This window comes from Rhinoraja longicauda, chromosome 2 (assembly GCF_053455715.1).
Source record: "Rhinoraja longicauda isolate Sanriku21f chromosome 2, sRhiLon1.1, whole genome shotgun sequence".
Lineage (NCBI taxonomy): Eukaryota > Metazoa > Chordata > Chondrichthyes > Rajiformes > Arhynchobatidae > Rhinoraja > Rhinoraja longicauda.
The window spans coordinates 22,362,443-22,383,816 of record NC_135954.1 but is presented as its reverse complement, the minus strand read 5'-3'; the positions used below and the strand labels follow the sequence as shown (position 1 = coordinate 22,383,816).

Below are 21,374 nucleotides of genomic sequence, written 5' to 3'. Positions count from 1 at the left end.
CTAGTTCCAACAATTGAAACACAGCACCTTGATCCCCCCCCCCCCCCCCCCCCCACCCTCCTTCCAATCAAAGGTTTGTGAAAGCTGTGTGCACGTCAACAGATCACCACTGGATGGCGCACATGGCAATTATCCATAAACCTTCTGAATTTGGCGTTCCATTTTCAGCTTACAAATGTAACTATCAACATTTATTACATGCTACCAGACTGTTCAGTGGATGTCACAATGATATGTCATTAAATTCATCATTGCAATTAGCCAACGGAAAAAAGTGTACTGCAAGTGCATAAAGATATACTGCTGAGGATCTCATCGGTGTGATGGACACAAAATGCTGGAGCAACTCAGCGGGACAAGAGGCATCTCTGGATAGAAGAACTGGGTGGCGTTTCGGGTCGAGAACCTTCTTCAGTCTGAAGAAGTGTCTCGACCCGAAACGTCACCCATTTCTTCTATCCAGAGATGTTGCTTGTCCCGCTGAGTTACTCCAGCAATTTGTGCCTATCTTCGATTTAAACCAGCATCTGTAGTTCCTTCCTACACATCTCATGGGTAAACTGACTAAACACTACCAATACTGAGCAACACCTGCTGGGATGATGAAGGCCAATAATAATGGCATTGCCAACGTCTGTCAAACTCGAAACAGGCTGGATTTGATTATATTTCTAGATATCACTGACATTAGCTTGGTGCTAAGTTAGGTCAGTGTGATCGTATTGAAAGGTAGAGCAGATCCAAATAATGGACTACCTCTTTACCAAATGTCATTTTTTCTGTGGGGGAGCATCCTCTTGCTTGGCAGGAGCAGGTTTGTAAGATTGTTCTGTACATTAACAGTGAATTGGCCAGCCAGGTATAAGCATCATGATACCAATAATGAGAAAACATCTGTCCAGATGTCCCTCTGCCAAGCACAGAGTTTAGTTTAGAGATACAGCATGGAATTCTTCAGACCACCAAGTCCACATGACTCAGCTATCACCCGTTCACATTAATTCTATGTTGTCCCACTTAAACATCTACTCACTACATATTTGGGGCGATTTTCAATGGTCAATTAATCTACAAACCTGCACCTCTTCGGGATGTGGGAGGAAACCGGAGCACTTGGAAAAAAACCCGGGTGGTCACAGGGAGAACATGCAAACTCCACACAGAGAGCACCTGAGATCAGGGTTGAACATGGGTCTCTGGCACTATGAGGCAGCAGCTCTACCAGCTGTGCCACAAGTGGACAAATGGCGACAGTTGGCAGCTGCTCCATACTGTTCAGCTGGATATTGCACACACCTTATTTATCAAAGTCATTGTGTAAACGAGAAGCTCTGTGTCAACCCCATCCCTTTCTTCCAGTATTTCCATGACATTTGACCACGGCCTCACACCTGGGGAAAAAAAACACATTTCAAACACCAATTGATATCTCACCTCAGAATTCCACACGAGCTAGAGACACATTAATTTAAGGCAAAAAGTACTGGTGAAATATTCCATTTGTAGAGTACATCTTACAGGGAACTGATTTAGGTGTAGACTTGGAATATCTCCTCAAGAAATGTTTTCTTCTGCCATTGCTGATGGTTTGGTTAGGAAAGCAGAACCCATCGATGGCCTTGTGCCTTGGTCAATGGGAATGAAGCTGTCATTAAGGGGGTTGCCTAAAAAAGGGTCCCCACCCAAAACGTCATCCAGTGCTTTGTGTCTAATTCGTTGTCATTAAGGGAACTGTTTAAAGAAAGACCTGAGGCAGAGCGATTGATGCATCAACATGGGCCCATGCCCTTCCTCAACCATTGCCTCATCGCCTCCCTGTACTTCAGATAGCGTAAAATTCAGATAAACGTTGTTACCCATTTCAGAAAGGCAAAGTATTACTTAAATCTTGACAGAATGGAAGATGAAGACGTCTAAAGAGACCTGGGTAACCCTGTACACCATTCACCAAAAGCAAGCAGTTAAGGCAGCAAATGAAGTGCTGGCCTTCATTGCAAGGAGATTTGAATATAGGAGTAAGGATGACCGGTTACAATTGTACAGCACCTTGGTGAGACCATGCCTGGAGTATAGTGTGCAATCTTGGTCCCCTTAACTAAGACATGTTATCCTTGACACAGAGGGTGTGCAGTGAGAGTTTGCCACACTATCTCCAAGTATGGGTGGACTATCTATCTATGACATGAGATTAGGACAACAAGCCCTGGAGTCAGAAGAATTAAAAAGAGAGGGGATCACATTGAAAGACACAACATTCAAACATGGAATGTAGGGAGAGTGTTTCCTCGGGTTGCAGGTTCTACAGCCAGGGACCATTCAGAAGACTGGTATTAGAGGGGAAGAACTCAACGGGACAGGTTGAGTTACTCCAGCATTTTGTGGTTATCTTCAGTGTAAACCAGCATCTGCAGTTCCTTCCTACACACAGAGGAAGATGTTGTTCCTCAGAAGCTGTTCCTGTGAACAAATGCATTTCACATAACAGAGGGGGTGGATTGAGGATTTAATGAGGACACAGTTAGCAATGTTCACAGATCCCAATGAAGGGCCTTTTAAAATATTACAGAAACTTATTGAAAAGTTATGAGCTGCCACCAAGGGGATCTAAGCAGCTGAGGTAATGCTTTGTGAGCAAGAGTTACTGAGCGGTCCTTGTCGGAGGAGATGGAAGCATCTGATCACAGCATCTCATGTTCCAAGAGCAGAATAAGGACATTCGGCCCATCAAGTTTACACCACCTTTCAATCTTTCTCCCTCAACCCTATTCTCCTGCCATCGCCCCATAACTCCTGACACCCTTGCTAATCAAAAATCTGTCAATCTCTGCCTTAGAAATATCCATTGGCTTGGCCTCCTCTGCCATCTGTGGCAATTAATTCCAACATGGAAAGGAAGGCATTTGCAGAAAGGTACCAATGAATTGAGGCCCTGTCCTGCAACTATGTATTCCTTCAGAAACAAAATGCATCTTTTGAGTTCTTGCTAACTTCAGCTAACAAGCAGTAAAATGACTTGTTCAAAGATCTCCTTAAGTTTTCTTCCAAACTACAAACTACTGTGGACGTATTCTCTTTCCACCAACATATCGATCTACATCTGCAGAGTCTCAACACAATTATGATAAAAGGGTTCAACCAGCATTGCCCACATCTTGTGAACAGGGAGGAGTCATTTTTGCTGATAGACTCGGGTCAGCTTGGAATCAATACATTTCCATGTCCCTCTTGCCAGAGGGGCTAATGAATATTCTGTTCACCTTGTCTTCTGCCAACTACATTCCACTTCCACCACACTCGCCTGTATAGCTGAACCCAGACAGTCAAAAATGATGAAAGAAAAAGGCCATTCAATGAGAATTTCCCCTCTGATGGGCTTGCCTTTCCAGGGTCTAACAACACTCCAAAGAAATGTACACTTGCTTTACTCCGTCGCAATTTGACGCTCATTTCAATGACATTTAAAAAAACGCTGATATCCCTGCAACCAAAATAAATAGCCTTTCCCTTATTCAGTATTAATCCAGCACAGACTATGCTGTGAAGTTGCTATCGGTATAATGTTTGGCACAAACAATGTGGGCCAAAGGGCCTCCTCCTGTACTGTTCTACAATTGGATGGCCAAAGCAAATTATATCACAACTCAGCTGGTCAGGATGCATCTCGGGAGGGTATGGATAGGCACCATTTTGGGTTGGGACTCTTCTGCAGATTGATGTAGAAGGGAGGAGAAAGCAGAAAAGAGGTGGAGGGGGGAACATAGGTGGATGCAGCAAAGGGAGTTTGATTTTCAGATGGGAGGCGATGAAAAGGAGACAAAAGGGTGTCAGATAAGGAGAGAAGAGGAGTGAATTGTAAAAGCAGTGAGAGTGATATAGGTGAAAGGGGATGGTTGTGTGAGGGAGGGGGAGGGAAGTGGATGGAGAATGGGCAGCATAGTAAGAGGAATGGGTATGTACTGGGATGGAGTGAGGGGAAAAAAAAATTAAGGAACTAATTGTGGTCACGGGGTAGAATTCTTTCTTTCCTGAAAAAGAGAGTCACAGAGAGAATCCTTGCAGAATCGGAGGTGTAACATAGGAGTCTATTTAATTTACTGTACCTATGCAATCTAGCTCACCAGATCCCTCTGCTTTGTCTCTGCTTGCTAGAGGTCACAGCACATCCTACATGCTTGTGCTGCTCCTTAAAGAATGAACAATCTCTACTGGAGTAACAAAACATTGCACTCACAACATGCATTCTCTGAATAGTGGCTTGGCAGCATGTAGAAAAAGCACTGAAATCTTTCAGTAAAACTCGCAACACTGCACGCAGTGGATGTGCAGCCAAGAGAAAATTACAGGTTGCAATAGTTGGATCCATTTTGCAACAACCCAAGCTGCTGATGTGAACATTTATTTTGTGGTCAGATGGAAGATTTTGTCAGGATTGATGGCACACTGCAAGTAAAAGAAACATGCCCAAATCTACAGTCCATGAATCTCAACCAGAGGAGAATCTCAACCAAAGCGGGAAAACAAGTCGCATACAGTCACAGAGTCATACAGCGTGGAAACAAGCCCATCGGTCCAACATGCCCACACCGACCAACTACATGTCCCATTTACATTCGTCCCACTTGCCTGCATTTGGCCTACATTCCTCTAAACCTAAGATAGACACAAAAAAAACTGCAGTAACTCAGCAGGTCAGGAGAAACTGAATAGGTGATGTTTTGGGTCAAGACCATTCTTTTGAAGAAGGGTCTCGACAGTATCGCTGGAGAAACAAACCTATTTTGTTTCTCCAGAGATGCTGTCTGACCCGCTGAGTTACTCCAGTTTTTTGTGTCTACCTTCGGTTTAAGCCAGTATCTACAGTTCTTTCCTACACATCCCTCTAAACCTATCCTATCCATGTACCTGTCTAAATGTTTTTGAAACGTTGCGATAGCCCATGCAAAAGAGAGATGCTGGATGTTGTGTACCATTAGCTATTATAGCATCCAGAAAACAGAATGAGATTCTTGCTTGGTTTATTAAAGCAGTGCAGTTGCAACAATATCTGATAACCCGAAGAAAACAATCATCAGGCATTTTATTCAAATGATCATCAAAAATATCGCACACTTTCAATGAATTTGTGGAATAAACATTTGCTTACTGGTCTACCATACGCTTGCCAGAGAGAAGATGCCTGTTTAATTCCCTCAAAAATCAGTCCTCAAAATTGTACTCAAGTGATAATGTTTGATGTGTAGGAAGGATTACACAAAGATTACACCGAAGATGGACACAAAAATGCTGGAGTAACTCAGCGGGTCAGGCAACATCTCTGGAGAGAAGGAATAGGTGATGTTTCGGGTCGAGACTCATTTTGTGCTTCTTCCCTCTGATGGCAGTTCATTTCCCAACCCTGCATGGCCTGGTTTTACCTCCTCCTCCCCATTAAAATGAAAGGTCTTGGCCCAATACGTTATCTATATGACGTATAGGTTTGTAGGTTAATTAGCTTGGCACAAATGTAAATTGTCCCTGATGTGTATAGGATAGTGTTGGTGCACTGGGATCACTGGTTGGTGCGAACTCGGTGGACTGAGTTCCTGCGCTATATCTCTAAAAGGGACTTCAACTCTTTGGCTTTCTGAAGGTAAAATTAATGATACATGACAAAGAATGGAACACTCCTGGAAATACTCCACATTGTTTTGGTGCAAGGAGGGAATCTTTCAGCATAAGAAGACTCACCCCTCTTGTGGTCCACAGTGGTGACCGCCTGGATGAACAATGGTGCGTTCGACTCTGTGTACTCCACAAAGACCAGCAACAACTTCAGGGCTGTCTTCACCACCAGCCGGAACTGCACAAGAAACAAAGAGCACAATATGTCAATCCATCTTGCTGGGAGAAATCATGACAAAATATATATATATCAGAAATATCTTGGGAAACCAGTCTCATTAAAGAAGGCATTAGTTTTCTCGAGGTAAATTCTCAAAACTTCAAATAAACAGCTTTGCACAGGCAGCAAGGGGCAAGCAGAAGGAGAGATGATTTTATTCTAAAGCTCAAAAGCCACATTTTACATCCAAAAATGAAGCCGATGAAACCATTCCTTCCTTTTTCTCCTTTGAGAGTCTTTCATGAGAGGAATAGATCGGGTAAACGCACAGTCTTTTGCCCAGAATAGGGGAATCGAGAACCAGAGGACATAAGGTTAAGGTAAAGGTGGGAGGGGAAGATTTAATGGGAACCTGAGGGGTAACTTTTTTTTTTACACAAAGGGTGGTGGGTGTATGGAGCAAGCTGCCGGTGGAGGTAGTTGAGGCAGGTACTATCACAATGTTTGAGAAACATTTAGATAGGTGCATGAATAGGGCAGGTTGAGGGATATGGGCCAAAAGCAGGCAGGTGGGACGAGTGCAGATAAGACATGCTGGTTGGCATGGGAAAGTTGAGCCGAAGGGCCTGTTTCCACTTTGTATGACTCTATGACCAGCAGGGAGGATGGGAGAGCGGTTATCTGTATTGGTTTGACTGCAGTGAGAGAGACAGGGGAAATTCGATACCCAATGGATATGCTTTACAAAGAGTGTGCTCCAATTCCAGGTGAAAATGGAAATCACCTATCAGGTAAATTTGCAATCTGTTGTACCACCACAATGAGAAAACCAGACTATATAAAAATTCTGATAACCTATTTTCCAACCATTTGGAAACCCAAACAATTGGCATCTGGTCTATCTGGTTCAACTAAGATATTTGCTGTGCTCCCACTGGCACTCAGTTCACACACACACTTGCTGGGGCCTCCAGACTCAGTGCTCCCCTCCAACTGGCCAGAGTCCTGCCTCCTGCACTCCCTTCAAACATACCTGGTTCACTGGGAAATTATAATATTGCATGACATCTGAAAAAAAATTGAACAACAAATATTTTGGGGTGCTAATCTGTAAGGCTTCCATTCACATGGAAAATTTCCTCATTTAGTACCAACAAACGTGGTGGATGATCAGAGATTTACTTTGCTTCCCGCATTAGTGCTTCCCGTCAATTCCAATTGCACACCTTGTTGGACCTGTGGGCCCAAACATCACCTGAGATGTAGACACACATTATCTCTTGACAAATAAGGGTGAAAACTATCAGTCTGAAGAAGGGTCTCGACCCGAAACGTCACCCATTCCTTCTCTCCAGAGATGCTGCCTGTCCCACTGAGTTACTCCAGCATTTTGTGTCTACCTGACGTATAAGGGTGTCAATTTGACATTCATGTTTTACAGCTGCATTTTCGGGAGCGGCAATGAAAATCACACCCCACCTTACGCGGTGTGTTTTCATGAGTAGAGTGGTCAGAATAAAGGGGGTGACGGGACAGGTATAGACAGCTGTGATCCATTGCAACCCTGGAGGTGTTTAGAGGACTGCAGAGCATACTTAAGAAGGAAATCAGGAGGGCAAAAATGGGACAAGAGATAGCTCTGGCAGATAATATAAAGGAGAATACATTGGAGAGAGAATAGGGGCACCTCAGAAACCAAAGCAGTCAGAGCATTGAGTTTGGAAGAACTCAAGTTGAAGGTGAGAGTGTAAAGGTATAACAGGAACCTGAGGGGCAACTTTTATTTTACTCAGAGTCAAGGCAAGTCAAGTCAAGTCAATTTTATTTGTATAGCACATTTAAAAACAACCCACGTTGACCAAAGTGCTGCACATCTGATTAGGAAAAAAAAAAGAAACATACAGTGGCAGGCAGCCAAACACAACGGCGCGGCCATCAGAGATTGGTGGATATGTGGAATGGGCTACCAGAGGAAGTTGTTGAGCAGGTACAATAACACCATATAAAAGATACTTGGACAGGTACATGGATAGGACAAGGTTTCGAGGAATATAGACCAAATGCACGCAAATGGGACTCATTTAAATGCGGTATCTTGGGTCAGCATGGACGAGTTGGGCCGAAGGGTCTGTTTGCTTGCTGTATGACTCTTTTACTCCATGAGTGGCTCTTTAGAGAGTTGGCCGTTTTGATTTGTGAATTATTTATTAATTTTATATATATATATGCATATATACGCATATTTACGATATATATATATATCTATGACAACATCTTCATAATTCCCCACAGAAAAGCTGTCAGAAAAGTCACGGAATTAGTTTTCATTTCTGATCATCACTGAATATCTGGCTCTGTGTTCCATCTTCAAATTATAGCCGTGCATCTGATAAAAAACTTTTACATCTCTGGAGGGGGCTACTTCCTCAATTTCCCCCACCAAGATATTTTATCAGGATTTGTCACGATCTATGCTGCCGGTGTTTATAAAATGGTCATCAACTAGAGGCGAGATTGGACTTTGTTGATAAACACACAAGGCTTCGTACCGTTTTTGTCTCAAAATAGTTTCCTTGTTGATCTCCATTCCATTTTAATCAAGGGCCTGATCTTTGCCACTGCTCACTGCAGAGTCTAATGAAGGTCAGTGAAACACGATGTTTACCCAAAGTAATAATAATGGTTCATGTAAGAATACAAACTGCATACCTCAACTGGAGAATTGTTCAACAATTGCAAACCCAGTGCAAATGTTAAGCGAATAATAAGGAATTGTAGATGTTGGTTTATACCAAAGGTAGACATAAAATGCTGGAGTATCTCTGCAGGTCTGGAGCAAATGGATAAGGTGATGTTTCAGGTCGGGACCCTTCCTCAGTCTGAACCTGCTGAGTTACTCTAGCATGCGTGTCTATCACATGTTAATGGGCTTGGAAAGTGCGCTCCCCATTCATCAGGAATCATTTGCTGACAGGAGCTTCGAACAAAGATTGGCACTTGCAGTAAAAACTAATATTTCTTTATCCCACTGATCTGATCAAGGGGGAGATCATGGCTAGGAGGTGGGGCTATGCCTGCAATTCCCCCCAAGTAATCAAAGTTATTAAGGTAACTGGAGTTACACACATTCCTATTGTCATGTTTCCTTGGGGATATCCTCCACAGAATGTTAAATGGGTCGAGTTGACACAAGTCTAATAAATCTGACTGCAGTCCCCATGTGTTTCAACCTCTGCCGTAAATGTGCAGAGAGGGGAAGAATGAAGCCACAAAAGGCTACAAGAATGCTTTTTCTTATGCTGCATCTGATACAAAATGTGCCTGAGTTACATGAAAATATGGATCCTGCAATGAGCTACTGGATTATTACAAAATAAATTCTAGGAGCAGAATTAGGGTATTCAAGTCTACTTTGCCATTCAATCGTGGCTGACTTATCTTTCCCTCTCAACCCCACTCTCCTGCCTTCGCCCCATAACCTCTGACACCCTTCATAATCAAGAATCTGTCAATCTCTGCCTTAAAAAAATATGCATTGACGGCCTCCACAGCCATCTGTGGCAAGGAATTCCATAAGATTCACCACCCTCCGACGAACGCAACTCCTTCTCATCTCCTTTTTAAATGAACGTCCTTTTATTCTGACGCAATGGCCCCTGGTCCTAGACTCTCCCATTCATGGGAACATCCACCCCACATTCACTCGTTCCAGGGTTTTCACAACATCTTCAGCTCATTCAATGCCTGCGATGAGCGGCTTGCAACAGCAGATGGCGATCATTTACAGGATTGTGCCTGAACAATACACACTTGCTGAGTAATGCTATGGCCACAATTCCTATATCCTTCCCTGTTGCTCACCCTTCGGCTTAATATCCTGAGCCTCACTTAGTTTTTAATAACTTCTTCATATATTTAGCCACAAATGCATTGCAGAAGCATTTGCTTGTGCTTGGGGATTAAGAGAGTGGAGGGGTGAGAATGGGAAGGTCAACAAAATAAGTTGATTTATTAAGATTGACATTACAGAGAGTTGGGATAAAGTAACTGATCACCAAGGACCAAAGAACAAGACGACAAAGTTTCAACCATGAAATGAGATATGCAGCAGTTTTATTTTGAGAACAGATTGGAATTGAAGCTGGACACAAAAATGCTGGAGTAACTCAACGGGTCAGGCAGCATCTCTGGAGAAAAAGAAAAGGTGACGTTTCAGGTCTGCAGAAGCATACCGACCTGAAACATCATCACGAGATGAGAAAACATTTCTTCACACAGAGAGTGGTGAGTCTGAGGAATTCTCTGCCACAGAAGGTAGTTGAGGCCAGTTCATTGGCTATATTTAAGAGGGAGTTAGATGTGGCCCTTGTGGCTAAAGGGATCAGGGGGTATGGAGAGAAGGCAGGTACAGGTTACTGAGCTGGATGATCAGCCATGATCATATTGAATGGCGGTGCAGGCTCGAAGGGCCGAATGGCCTACTGCTGCACCTATTTTCTATGTTTCTATTCTTTTTCTCCAGAGATGCTGTCTGGCCCATTGTTATTCCCAATATTTTGTGACTATCTTCAGTATAAACCAGCATCTGCAGTTCCTTCCTACACACTTGGAATTATATCTTTATTTCAATGTGCATATTTGAGCACAGCACCAGGGGCTTGGGCAAAATGGTCCTCAGTCCAACATCCCAAGAGTTCAGCAATGATTGTGGTTCCCCTGCCAACTTTTATATTACGATCCCTTGAAATAAAAGTCAGCATTCCATGAGCTTTCCCAATAACCAGAGCCCCTCAATGCTAGTTTTCTGCACCATGTAAGAACAACACAGCCTTTTGTTCTGCAGCTTTCCAGCAATCTTTTGCCATCCCCTGACCTCAGCGGATCCACAGCAATTGGTCTCCCTTGCCCTACCGACAACTCACATTTCCTGGTCTCCCCCTCTAAACCACGGCTCCACCGTGACTGACTGCAAGCCATTCTGATTGTATAAAGTCTGGAATGGGCTGAATGTGGGCCAGAATGAGTTTATAAAGTGTGAATGGAATAAATGTGGCCCAGTTCAAGTTTAAAATGTGCAAGTGCAGGTTTCAAAGGGAGCATTAATATTTTCATGCTGATTCTGCTTATTGTGAAGTCAGGATCTTTTGCTGGTCTTAAATGAAATGATGCATGGAGCTAAGGAATAAATATATCTAACAGAGTTCAATAGTTCAGTATCTTACATGCCTGGGCCTCCCTTTCTTTACCTTTGCCGACCAACGTTCAAGACCTTGTTATTTTACATTCTCAAACTAATCATAAATATTGTCGAGCTTCATACATTGAGAGTAATTACTGCTTTCAGTAGGAATGGAGTGGTATTTCTATTTGTTTTTGAAAATGATGGTTTCATTTAGTTTGTTGAATGCAAACCCTGCAGTAGTCAGCCATTAATATTGAATTGAATGATAACAGCCACAAGAAATGCCAGGAACTATCCTGAAATATATTGGGAAGAGAAATTCGGCTCAGACCTGAAGGAACGACCGCATGGAAGACACCAATAGAACTTTCCCCTGCACAGCCAGCACTGAACATGTGCACTTATAAAATATATGCACATACACATACAGAGATGCAGATATCTCAAAATGGTGGCAGCAGCAACAGAGCAGACAATTGGTGCCTGCAAGCTTGCCTCTCACGCCCTCGAAAGCACTCCAAGGTCAGCTTCAGGGGCGACACAATAGCACAGTGGTTGAGTTGCCCTCAACAGCATTTGTTAGTTGCCCTCTAACAGAGTTTGTTCGTTCTCCCTGTGACCGTGTGGGTTTTCCCCTTGGTGCTCCGGTTTCTCCCCACATTCCAAAGACTTACAGGTTTGTAGTTTAATTTGGCTTTGGCAAAAAATAATTAATTGTCCCTAGTGCATCGGGTAGCTCTAGTGTGCGGTGCTAGTGTAGTGCTGGTCGGTGCAGACTCGGCGGGCTGAAGGGCCTGCTTCCGCGCTTTATCTCTAAACTAAACAACAGGATGCACACAAACCCCCCCCCCCCCTCCCCCCACACACGGAAGCAGCGTGGTGGCAGCCGGAGGCAAGGAGATGGCGCATTCACATATCAAGGTTACAGTGGAGGGACCACGGGAGGCTGTACAGCAGCCAGGAGATCACATGGATCAGATGCCACTGGAGGTCCCACATAGGTGGGATGAGCATGCAGATTGGACGTAGCCTGCAGCAGCACAGAGCAGTGGTGGAGGACACAGACAGCATGGCCAGGCCCGGCCAGGCCAGGCCGACCCCCGACATCACTGACCCAGTGACGCCGCCAAGGCGACGGGTCATTAAGGCTAAGATAAAACTCAGTATTTTTAAGATACTTGAAAGGTACAATATAGATTTTTTTTTAGATTTAGAGATACAGCACAGAAACAGGCCCTTCGGCCCACCGGGTCCCAGCCGCCCAGCGATCCCCGCACACAATAACACTATCCTACACCCACTAGGGACAATTTTTTAAAAACATTTTGCCCAGCCAATTAACCTACATACCTGTACGTCTTTGGGAGGAAACCGAAGATCTCGGAGAAAACCCACGCAGGTCACGGGAAGAACGTACAAACTCCATACCAGAGTTGTGTGCCAGAATTTAGTACCAGAAACGTGTGTATTGCCTCAGACAAAATCTACTATGTTTAACCAACAATCATTGCACTATTACCTGTGTATGATCATGCTCATGTATAGTATGATTTTAACGAATTGTATGCAAAACCAAGAATATTACCGTGTCTGGATACAAGTGAAAATAAAGTACTTTTGAACAACAAAAAAAAAATGAATGCAGGAAATCTGCAAGAGTCTCTGCATATTATCCTTAGGCATACCTCACAAATACAATCTGGACCCCTTGCAGTTTGTATACAGGAAACAGATCGGTGGAGGATGCCATCTCCCTTGCGTTGGATCACCTCCCAGCTCTGGATCACCTTGACGTTTAGACCACCAATGTCACCAATGTAACCAGTGACTATGGCTCAGCCTTAAACTCCACATGAGCAAATTGATATCGGTACTAGTTTATTATTGTCCCGTACACCGAGATACAATGAAACATGGTGTTTACAATAGACAATAGACAATAGGTGCAGGAGGAGGCCATTCGGCCCTTCGAGCCAGCACCGCCATTCAATGTGATCACGGCTGATCATTCTCAATCAGTACCCCGTTCCTGCCTTCTCCCCATACCCCCTGACTCCGCTATCCTTAAGAGCTCTATCTAGCTCTCTCTTGAATGCATTCAGAAAATTGGCCTCCACTACCTTCTGAGGCAGAGAATTCCACAGATTCACAACTCTCTGACTGAATTTTTTTTTCCTCATCTCAGTTCTAAATGGCCTACCCCTTATTCTTAAACTGTGGCCCCTTGTTCTGGACTACCCCAACATTGGGAACATGTTTCCTGCCTCTAACATGTCCAACCCCTTAATAATCTTATACGTTTCGATAAGATCCCCTCTCATCCTTCTAAATTCCAGCGTGTACAAGCCTAGTTGCTCCAGTCTTTCAACATATGACAGTCCCACCATTCCGGGAATTAACCTAGTAAACCTACGCTGTACCCCCTCAATAGCAAGAATATCCTTCCTCAAAGGCAAATCATACCGTACACAGGTAAAATCAAACCATTCACAAATACAACAGGTAGTGTGAAAGAGGAAGAAAACAGAGTGCAGCATGTAGAAACTTCAGAGAAAGTGTAGATTTAAAGAAGTGCATTGTCCGCAGCAAGGTAGATTGGGAAACTGAAGTCCGTTAAAATATTTGATAGCAGTGGGGAAGAAACTGTTCACTAAATTCTTAGATCTTGACCTGGGGGTCTCCAGCTGCACACGGCTCCTGGACTTCCTCACCCCTCACGTCTCAGTTGGTTAGAATTGGAGCAGTGGAACAGGATTGGGAACCTCGCCTCAATGTGTCAAAACAACATCCCAGCTCTGAACATCAGTAAGATGCAAGAGTACGTCATTGGCCCAAGGAAGAGAAGGGATGAACACAACCCTGTTCTCATCATCAGAGCTGCTGCTCAAGGTGGTCAACAACTTCAAGTTCCTCAGCATCCATGTTTTCAGCAACCTGCACTGAACTGAACTATGCAGCTGGCTTTCCCACTCCCATTTCTTAGCTTAGAGAGCGGACACCTGGAATCTTGAGTGAGGATGGAACGGAGTGTGGCTGATGCCACCACCTCCTTAGTCACACTTGTATGGCCTGCCAATACCAGCTACCTAGGTTCACATACCAAATGACAGATGAGGCTACAACACAAAACCCCATGCATTGACTGAACAACACTCTATCATTATCACTGCACGAGACATTCATTTAGATAGTTCTTAAGGTGCAAGAAGAAATTAAGCACAGTTTCACAATGGATACCACATTGCTTCAGTACACCCAGACACTGATATATGCCAGTAAATATGAACATTCTGGGATAGGTTAAGCACAGACTAACAGACGGAGGATAAAAGAGTCAAGATATGTACTGTTCGTGCCAGGGTTCAAGTAGCTGAGCAAAACCTTTCAAGTCTCGCATAAAGATCACACGCATTTTGTGTAACATATATCCAGGCCAAAAGGCCGCAGCCCTCGGGCACGGTGACACGCAGCTAGCAGTGATATATGAACAAGACATGCTTTAGTTCTGAATCTTCTCATCTGCTCCGTGCATATTCTCCCCGCCCCCAACCAATCCCCTCCACACTGCTTGGAAACACCTGGGTCAACAGAAGGGATAGCCCTCGGCTGACTACTGCATGAAATGTACAAGAATATACTGTCATCCATTTATCTCACACCCAGGTCATCAAGAAATACAACCAACACGATAAATCTCATCGTGGAGCGAGTTAGGACATTGGAGCCAGAGCTAACAGTGGACTTGCTTCCATCAATTAACACAGCCTGCTCTTAAAAATGCAGAAAGAATATAGCCCACAGGATAGGAGCCGACATACTCAGTCTAGTGAGCCTTGGGCAGTGTAACAAATTAAAAAGAATACATGACTACCTAGTCCCATTCATTCTAAAAAGATAGCCACTGCAGGCCATAACCAGAAGAGCAAGGAAACTGTTCCGCCATCTTATTTCCTTGGGTTTGGGTTTTGTTTATGGTCACGTGTACCGAGGTACAGTGAAAATCTTTTGTGGCGTTCTAACCAGTCAGCAGAAAGACAATACATGATTACAATCGAGCCATCCACAATGTACATGATATAAGGAATAATGTGAATAATGTTAAGTGCAAGATAATGTCCAGTAAAGTCCGATCAAAGATTATCCAAGGGTATCAAATGAAATGGATAGTAGCTTAGGACTGCTCTCTAGTTATTGGTATGATGGTTCAGTTGCCTGATAACAGAAGGGATTAAACAGTCCCTAAATCTGGAGGTATTTATTCACAAAATGCTGGAGTAACTCAGCAGGTCAGGCAGCATCTCAGGAGAGAAGGAATGGGCAATGTTGCGGGTCGAGATCTTTCTTCAGACTGATGTCAGGGGGGCAGGACAAAGGAAGGATATAGGTGGAGACAGGAAGATAGAGGGAGATCTGGGAAGGGGGAGGGGAAGAGAGGGACAGAGGAACTATCTAAAGTTGGAGAAGTCGATGTTCATACCACTGGGCTGCAAGAATCTGGAGGTGTGCGTTTTCTTACTTCTATACCCCTTGCCTGATGGGAGAGGTGGAAAAAGAGGGAATGACTGGGGTGATACGTGCTTGATTATGCTGGTGGCCTTGCTGAGGCAGTGCGAAGTGTAAATGGAGTAACTTTGGACAAGTCGAGTTGAATAAGCCATGAAATTTACAAACATTTGGGGACTTTACCCAACAGGCATTGGTTTTTCCCTGGTTTGAATTTAGAAAAGGAAATATTTAATGCATTTGATGATGTGGAATGTGAAACCAGAGATTTTATTAATCTCAGATTAATATCACAAAAATTCCTCAGTGAATACAAAATAAGGCATAAGAGCACTGCAAATTATGTTGGGGGGGTTTTCTTCCAGTGACAAATAAACACCACAAAATTGGATTTATTCCACATGGAATACCCACTTCCAGCCAAGATCAAATTTTTATGCAATTGACTTATAAATTTATTGACACTTCGAAATGTAGTTGGAACTGGCAGGCTGTTTGGAACAGAAATGATTCACTGTTGAACTTCATCACAAAGCAGGGATTCCACAAAATGTGCACCAGCACTTTGCTGTCTTTTCAGACTCACTGAGAAGAGGAATGAGTCATCAAATGGTCCTTCAGGTTTCTTTAGCAGTTTCCATGTTATTTGTTATGGTTCCTGTCTGGAACTTTCATCGTCAAAGTGCGGCAGCTTGGATTAGTGCCAGAAATTAAAATGCACCAAAGTTTGAAACAATGGTCAAACACAGCCCGACCTTGGGTTTTAACAGGGCAAGAGAAAGCAGAAGAGGGAACTCAAATTTTTTTTTAATTAAAAGGCCGCTGCATCCCAACACTGCAGGATACATTGAAGTAACTCATTCCTCTACATTAAAGGAGATGTGCAGGAAAAGATCTTTTCCAGAGTTCTGGGTGCCTGGAACATATTGCCAGGAGTGGTGGTGGAGGCAGATATGACAGCGGCATTTGAGGTTTTTGGACAGGCATATGGATATATAAGGAACAGCCCAGTTCGACCCATCATATTCGGCCCAGACATCGTGGGCCAAATAGCATATTCCTGTACCTATACTGTTCCATATTCTATGTTCTTAGCCTTGCAACACAATGAGACACACATCATCCTGGCATTCACCTCTGTCTAAAATCCTGGGTAATGTACCAGGAGAGTATAAAATTCTCATTGTGTACGTGATATAGGGTCTTCAAATTGATCATCTGCCAGCTACTGCCCAGGCTCCCAAACATGCCAGTTCCTGAAGATAGGCACAAAATGCTGGAGTAACTCATCAAGACAGACAGCATCTCTGGAGAGAAGGAATGGGTGACGTTTCAGGTCGAGACCCTTCTCCCTGGAGGAGTCTGAAGGTCTCGACCCGAAACGAAACCGTTCCTTCTTTCCAGAGATGCTGCCCGTCCCACTGAATTGCTCCAGCATTTTGTGTAAACCAGCATCTGCAGTTCCTTCTTACACATGCCAGTTACAGAACTGGTCTGCACTGTCCCATCTGCAGAAAGTTGGCAATTCCAGCAAAGTTCATGCCCTGCTGTTGCCGACAACTTCAATGTAACCCCGTAAAAACAAATCCAAGGGATTGCTCGTGTTAAGTTCCATTCACTTTGAAGAAAGGTATTTTTTCTTGTAACTCTCTAAGCTGGCGCTTTGTTGTTGTTGTAAAATCACTGATGCAAAGTGAAGATATCCTTAGGTTTTTTTTCCCCAACACAAGCGACTGCTACCTTAGAACAAGGGCAGGACCTACACAGTCAATGGTAGGCCTCTGGGGATTGTTGTAGAACAGAGGGAACTAGGAGTACAGGTGCATGGTTCCTTAAAGGTCGAGTCACAGGTAGATAAGGTGGTCAAAAAGACTCTTGGCACTTTGGCCTTCATCAGTCAGAGTATTGAGTATAGAAGTTGTGAGGTCATGTTGCAGTTGTACAAGACATTGGTGAGACTGCATTTAGAATATTGTGTTCAGTTCCGGGCACCATGTTATAGGAAGGATATTGTCAAGCTTGAAAGGGTTCAGAAAAGATTTACGAGGATGTTGCCAGGGTTATAGGTTGTGAGTTATAGGTAGAGGTTGTGTAGGCTGGGTCTCTATTCCATAGAGCGCAGGAGGACGAGGGGAGATCTTATACAGGTATACAAAATCATGAGAGGAATAGATTAGTTAGATGCACAGAGTTTTTTGCCCAGAGTAGGGAAATCGAGGACCAGAGGACATAGAAAATAGGTGCAGGAGTAGGCCATTCGGCCCTTCGAGCCTGCACCGCCATTCAATATGATCATGGCTGATCATCCAGCTCAGTAACCTGTACCTGCCTTCTCTCCATACCCCCTGATCCCTTTAGCAAAAAGGGCCACATCTAACTCCCTCTTAAATATAGCCAATGAATTGGCCTCAACTACCTTCTGTGGCAGAGAATTTCACAGACTCACCACTCTCTGTGTGAAGAAATGTTTTCTCATCTCGGTCCTAAAAGACTTCCTCCTTATCCTTAAGCTGTGACATAGGTTCAAGGTGAAGGGGAAAAGATTTAATAGGAATCCGAGGGGTAACATTTTCGCACAAAGGGTGGTGGGTGTATGGAACAAGCTGCCAGAGGAGGTAGTTGAGGCTGGGACTATGCCATCGTTTAAGAAACAGTTAGACAGGTACACGGATAGGACAGGTTTGGAGGGATATGGACCAAGCACAAGCAAGTGGGACTCGTGCAGCTGGGACATTGTTAGCCGGTGTGGGCAAGTTGGGCTGAAGGGCCTGTTTCCAAACTATGTCACTCTATGACTCTCCATGACTTTATGATATGAACTTCAAAACAACACTGATCGGGTCAGGAGAGACATACATGCATTTTTGATACATACAAGATTGATTGAAGACTCATTTAACGAAGAAATAAATGTATATTAATAGAATGAGAACCATGTTTGTTTAAAATGATCAAGTCACTTATTGTTTCTTACTAAGGTTGTCAAACATCTAAAACATATATCACATGTTAATTGTTGGTTTACTTGCATTGTTGAAAGTGCAATGACAACAATATTAACAGCATTTAAAGGACATTTGGATAGGTACATGGACAGGAAAAGGTTAGAGGGATATGGTCCAAATGTGGGCAGATGGGACTGGATTCAATCATAAGTATGTAAGTGATAATAAGTGATCGGAGCAGAATTAGGCCATTCGGCCCATCAAGTCTATTCTGCCATTCAATCATGGCTGCTCTATCTCTCCCTCCTTACTACCCCATTCGCTTCCCTCCTCCAATACCCTCTAACACCTGTACTAATCAAGAATCTAACTATCTCTGCATTAAATATATCCACTGACTAAGCCTCCACAGCCTTCTGTGGCAAAGAATTCCACAGACCCACCACCCTCTGACTAAAGAAATTCCTCTTCATCTCCTTCCTAAAAGAAGGTCTTTTAATTCTGAGCGTATGACCTTTCGTCCTAGACTCTCCCACTAGTGGAAACATCCTCTTCACATCCACTCTATCCAAGCTTTTCACTATTCTGTACGTTTTAATGAGCTCCCCTCTCATTCTTCTAAACTCCAGTGAGTACAGGCACAGTGCCGTCAAAGGCTCATCATATGCTAACCTAAAATGGGGCAGCTTGGGCAACACGGGCAAGTTGGATGAAGAGCCCGATTCCATGCTACCTGACTCAATGTTGCAAAGCATCAGGCACAGTGCACCAGAGATAGGCAGTTAGGAGAGGGGCTACTGTAATGCAGTCTAGACTTTGAGCATGAATTTATCTTTTTTGAAAGTCCATTTTTGTTCTTATTATGTGCCTAGGCTATGAGTGCCCGAGACAAAATCGTAACTGAGCAAATGGGAGAAAGGGTAAAAGTGGCAGCCAGAAAAAGTTGTTTTGAGGTGTGCAAGGCATGGTGGACGGAGAAGCGTGTAATGGATGGGGTCTTGAGGAAAAGCTTCTCACTGTATGTTTGTACATGTGACAATAATAAACCTAAACTTGAATTTAACCCATTGAAGAGTTTAGTTTAGTTTAGAGATACAACGCGGAAACAGGCCCTTCGGCCCAACGACCAGCGATCACCACACATTAATGCTATCCTACACACACATTAGGGACAACTTATACTTATACCAAGCCAATTAACTTACAAACCTGTACGTCTTTGGATCGTGGGAGGAAACCAAAGATCACATTGAATGGCGGTGCTGGCTCGAAGGACCGAATGGCCTATTCCTGCACCTATTGTCTATCTCGGAGAAAACCCACACGGTCATGGGGAGAATGTACAAACTCTGTACAGACAGCACCCGTAGTCGGGATCGAACCCGGGTCTCCGGCGCTGCAAGTGCTGCAAGGCAACAACTCTACTGCTGCGCCACCGTGCCACCCCTATTTAATTATTATTATTTTTTTTTAATCTGCATTTTCGTTGTGATGAGCAATTATTACATTACAAATGAATACAGTAATTCACAAATTGACTAATTGCATGTTACCAGTGGCTCCCATACAGCTCTAACCCCTGCTCTTGACACATTTTCCTTATTTTTTCTCCAAATGTCAGGTCACCCACACCATTTTCCTCCCCGCTGCAGAGGAAAGCATTAAAACGTGTAGATTTATTGGATAGTGCAGCAAGCATTATTAACTCTATTCCCAGCTGAATCACGAGGGACTGGTGTTATAGGAGAGCCACTTCACCATCGTCCCATTCCCACTGTTATGGTGTCTGGCTGCGAGGAGCAAGGGAACAACCAGAGGAAGGAAGCTGTAGAAACCTTCCAAAGAGACAAAATACAGCGGTGTCAAGGAAAGCTGTGAGTCTGTGTGTATCGTCTGTTCTGCACGAGTTGTTATAGCTTTCCTCACTTTAAAAAAAAAACGCACTGTGCTGCATGAATGATATCTAGGCCCCTTGTGGGAAAAAGATAAAACTAAAACAGCATGGGACCACCAAGAGGAAGCTGGTGATTACAGCACAATATGAAAGATTTTCCAAATCCAATTAATCATAATTTCAGCAGAAACAGTTTTTTTCTTTAAATGTAGATACGTTTTGCACTTAAAATCCATTCTGGTGTTAAAGTATTCACTGAGTCGATGATCACGGTCTGAACCGTGCTCGGAGACCACTCCTAAGACAAATAATATTAATTTATTTCAGGTTCATAAGATGCACATGTGCTCTGAGACTCCGCACCTCTTATTATTTGACCTGTTCCAATCTGATGCAGTATATGCTTTTAATTCACAGGTAAGTATGGTCAAGTGATGGAAGACTAATTGGTTGTATAAGACGTTATACAGCCAATTAGTCTTCCATCACTTGACCTACCTGAATTAAAAGCATAATTCACTGCAGGCACATAATGTCAAACCCTCCCCATTGAAGACACCACAACTGGACCAGCTCTGCCATACGTCCACAGACGCCCATCAGTACTGGTGTAGCATGACTTGTGTAAATTTACGGGCAGTGCATTGAGACCATTTTAGCTCAATTCACAATTTTTTTTTTCTTCCAGTAAACAGCCAAATTCTGCCCCAAATTGTCCCCCCCACATCATGATTCACGACAGGACTCAAATTACATTTTACGTTACAGTACAAGAGCAAATTGGAAATGAGTCTCAGGGCTAGTGGTTTGCAAAGCTCTCCAGTGCTGTGGTTTGCCTCAATGCACATTAGCTCTGCTTTCGAGATCAATCTCTATCAGGTAAACTATGATTAAATGTCCCTTTGGTAAGTGTGTTATCAGATTGGTAGAATCACTGGACTTTCTTCCATCTGCAAGTTCCCAGATTCTATGCAATCCCTTTGCAATAATCCAACAGCACCACTCACCATTGCAAACTTTCTTCTGCAT

The 21,374-nt window shown here is 43.6% G+C and overlaps 1 protein-coding gene across 9 annotated transcripts in view; it reads right to left on the bottom strand.

The window, feature by feature from the left end:
* fhod3b (formin homology 2 domain containing 3b) overlaps positions 1 to 21,374 on the bottom strand; it is a 561,621-nt gene that overhangs the window by 157,223 nt on the left and 383,024 nt on the right. For all 9 annotated transcript variants that reach the window (XR_013548492.1, XR_013548493.1, XM_078415815.1 and 6 more), the window contains exons 7-8: positions 5,728 to 5,839; positions 1,297 to 1,391 (exon numbers count right to left, since the gene is read on the bottom strand). Coding sequence is in view for 7 of the 9 variants with exons in the window: in XM_078415815.1 (XP_078271941.1) it covers positions 1,297 to 1,391; positions 5,728 to 5,839 (207 nt within the window). In the remaining 2 variants the exon portion in view is untranslated. The remainder of the gene's footprint in view (positions 1 to 1,296; positions 1,392 to 5,727; positions 5,840 to 21,374) is intronic.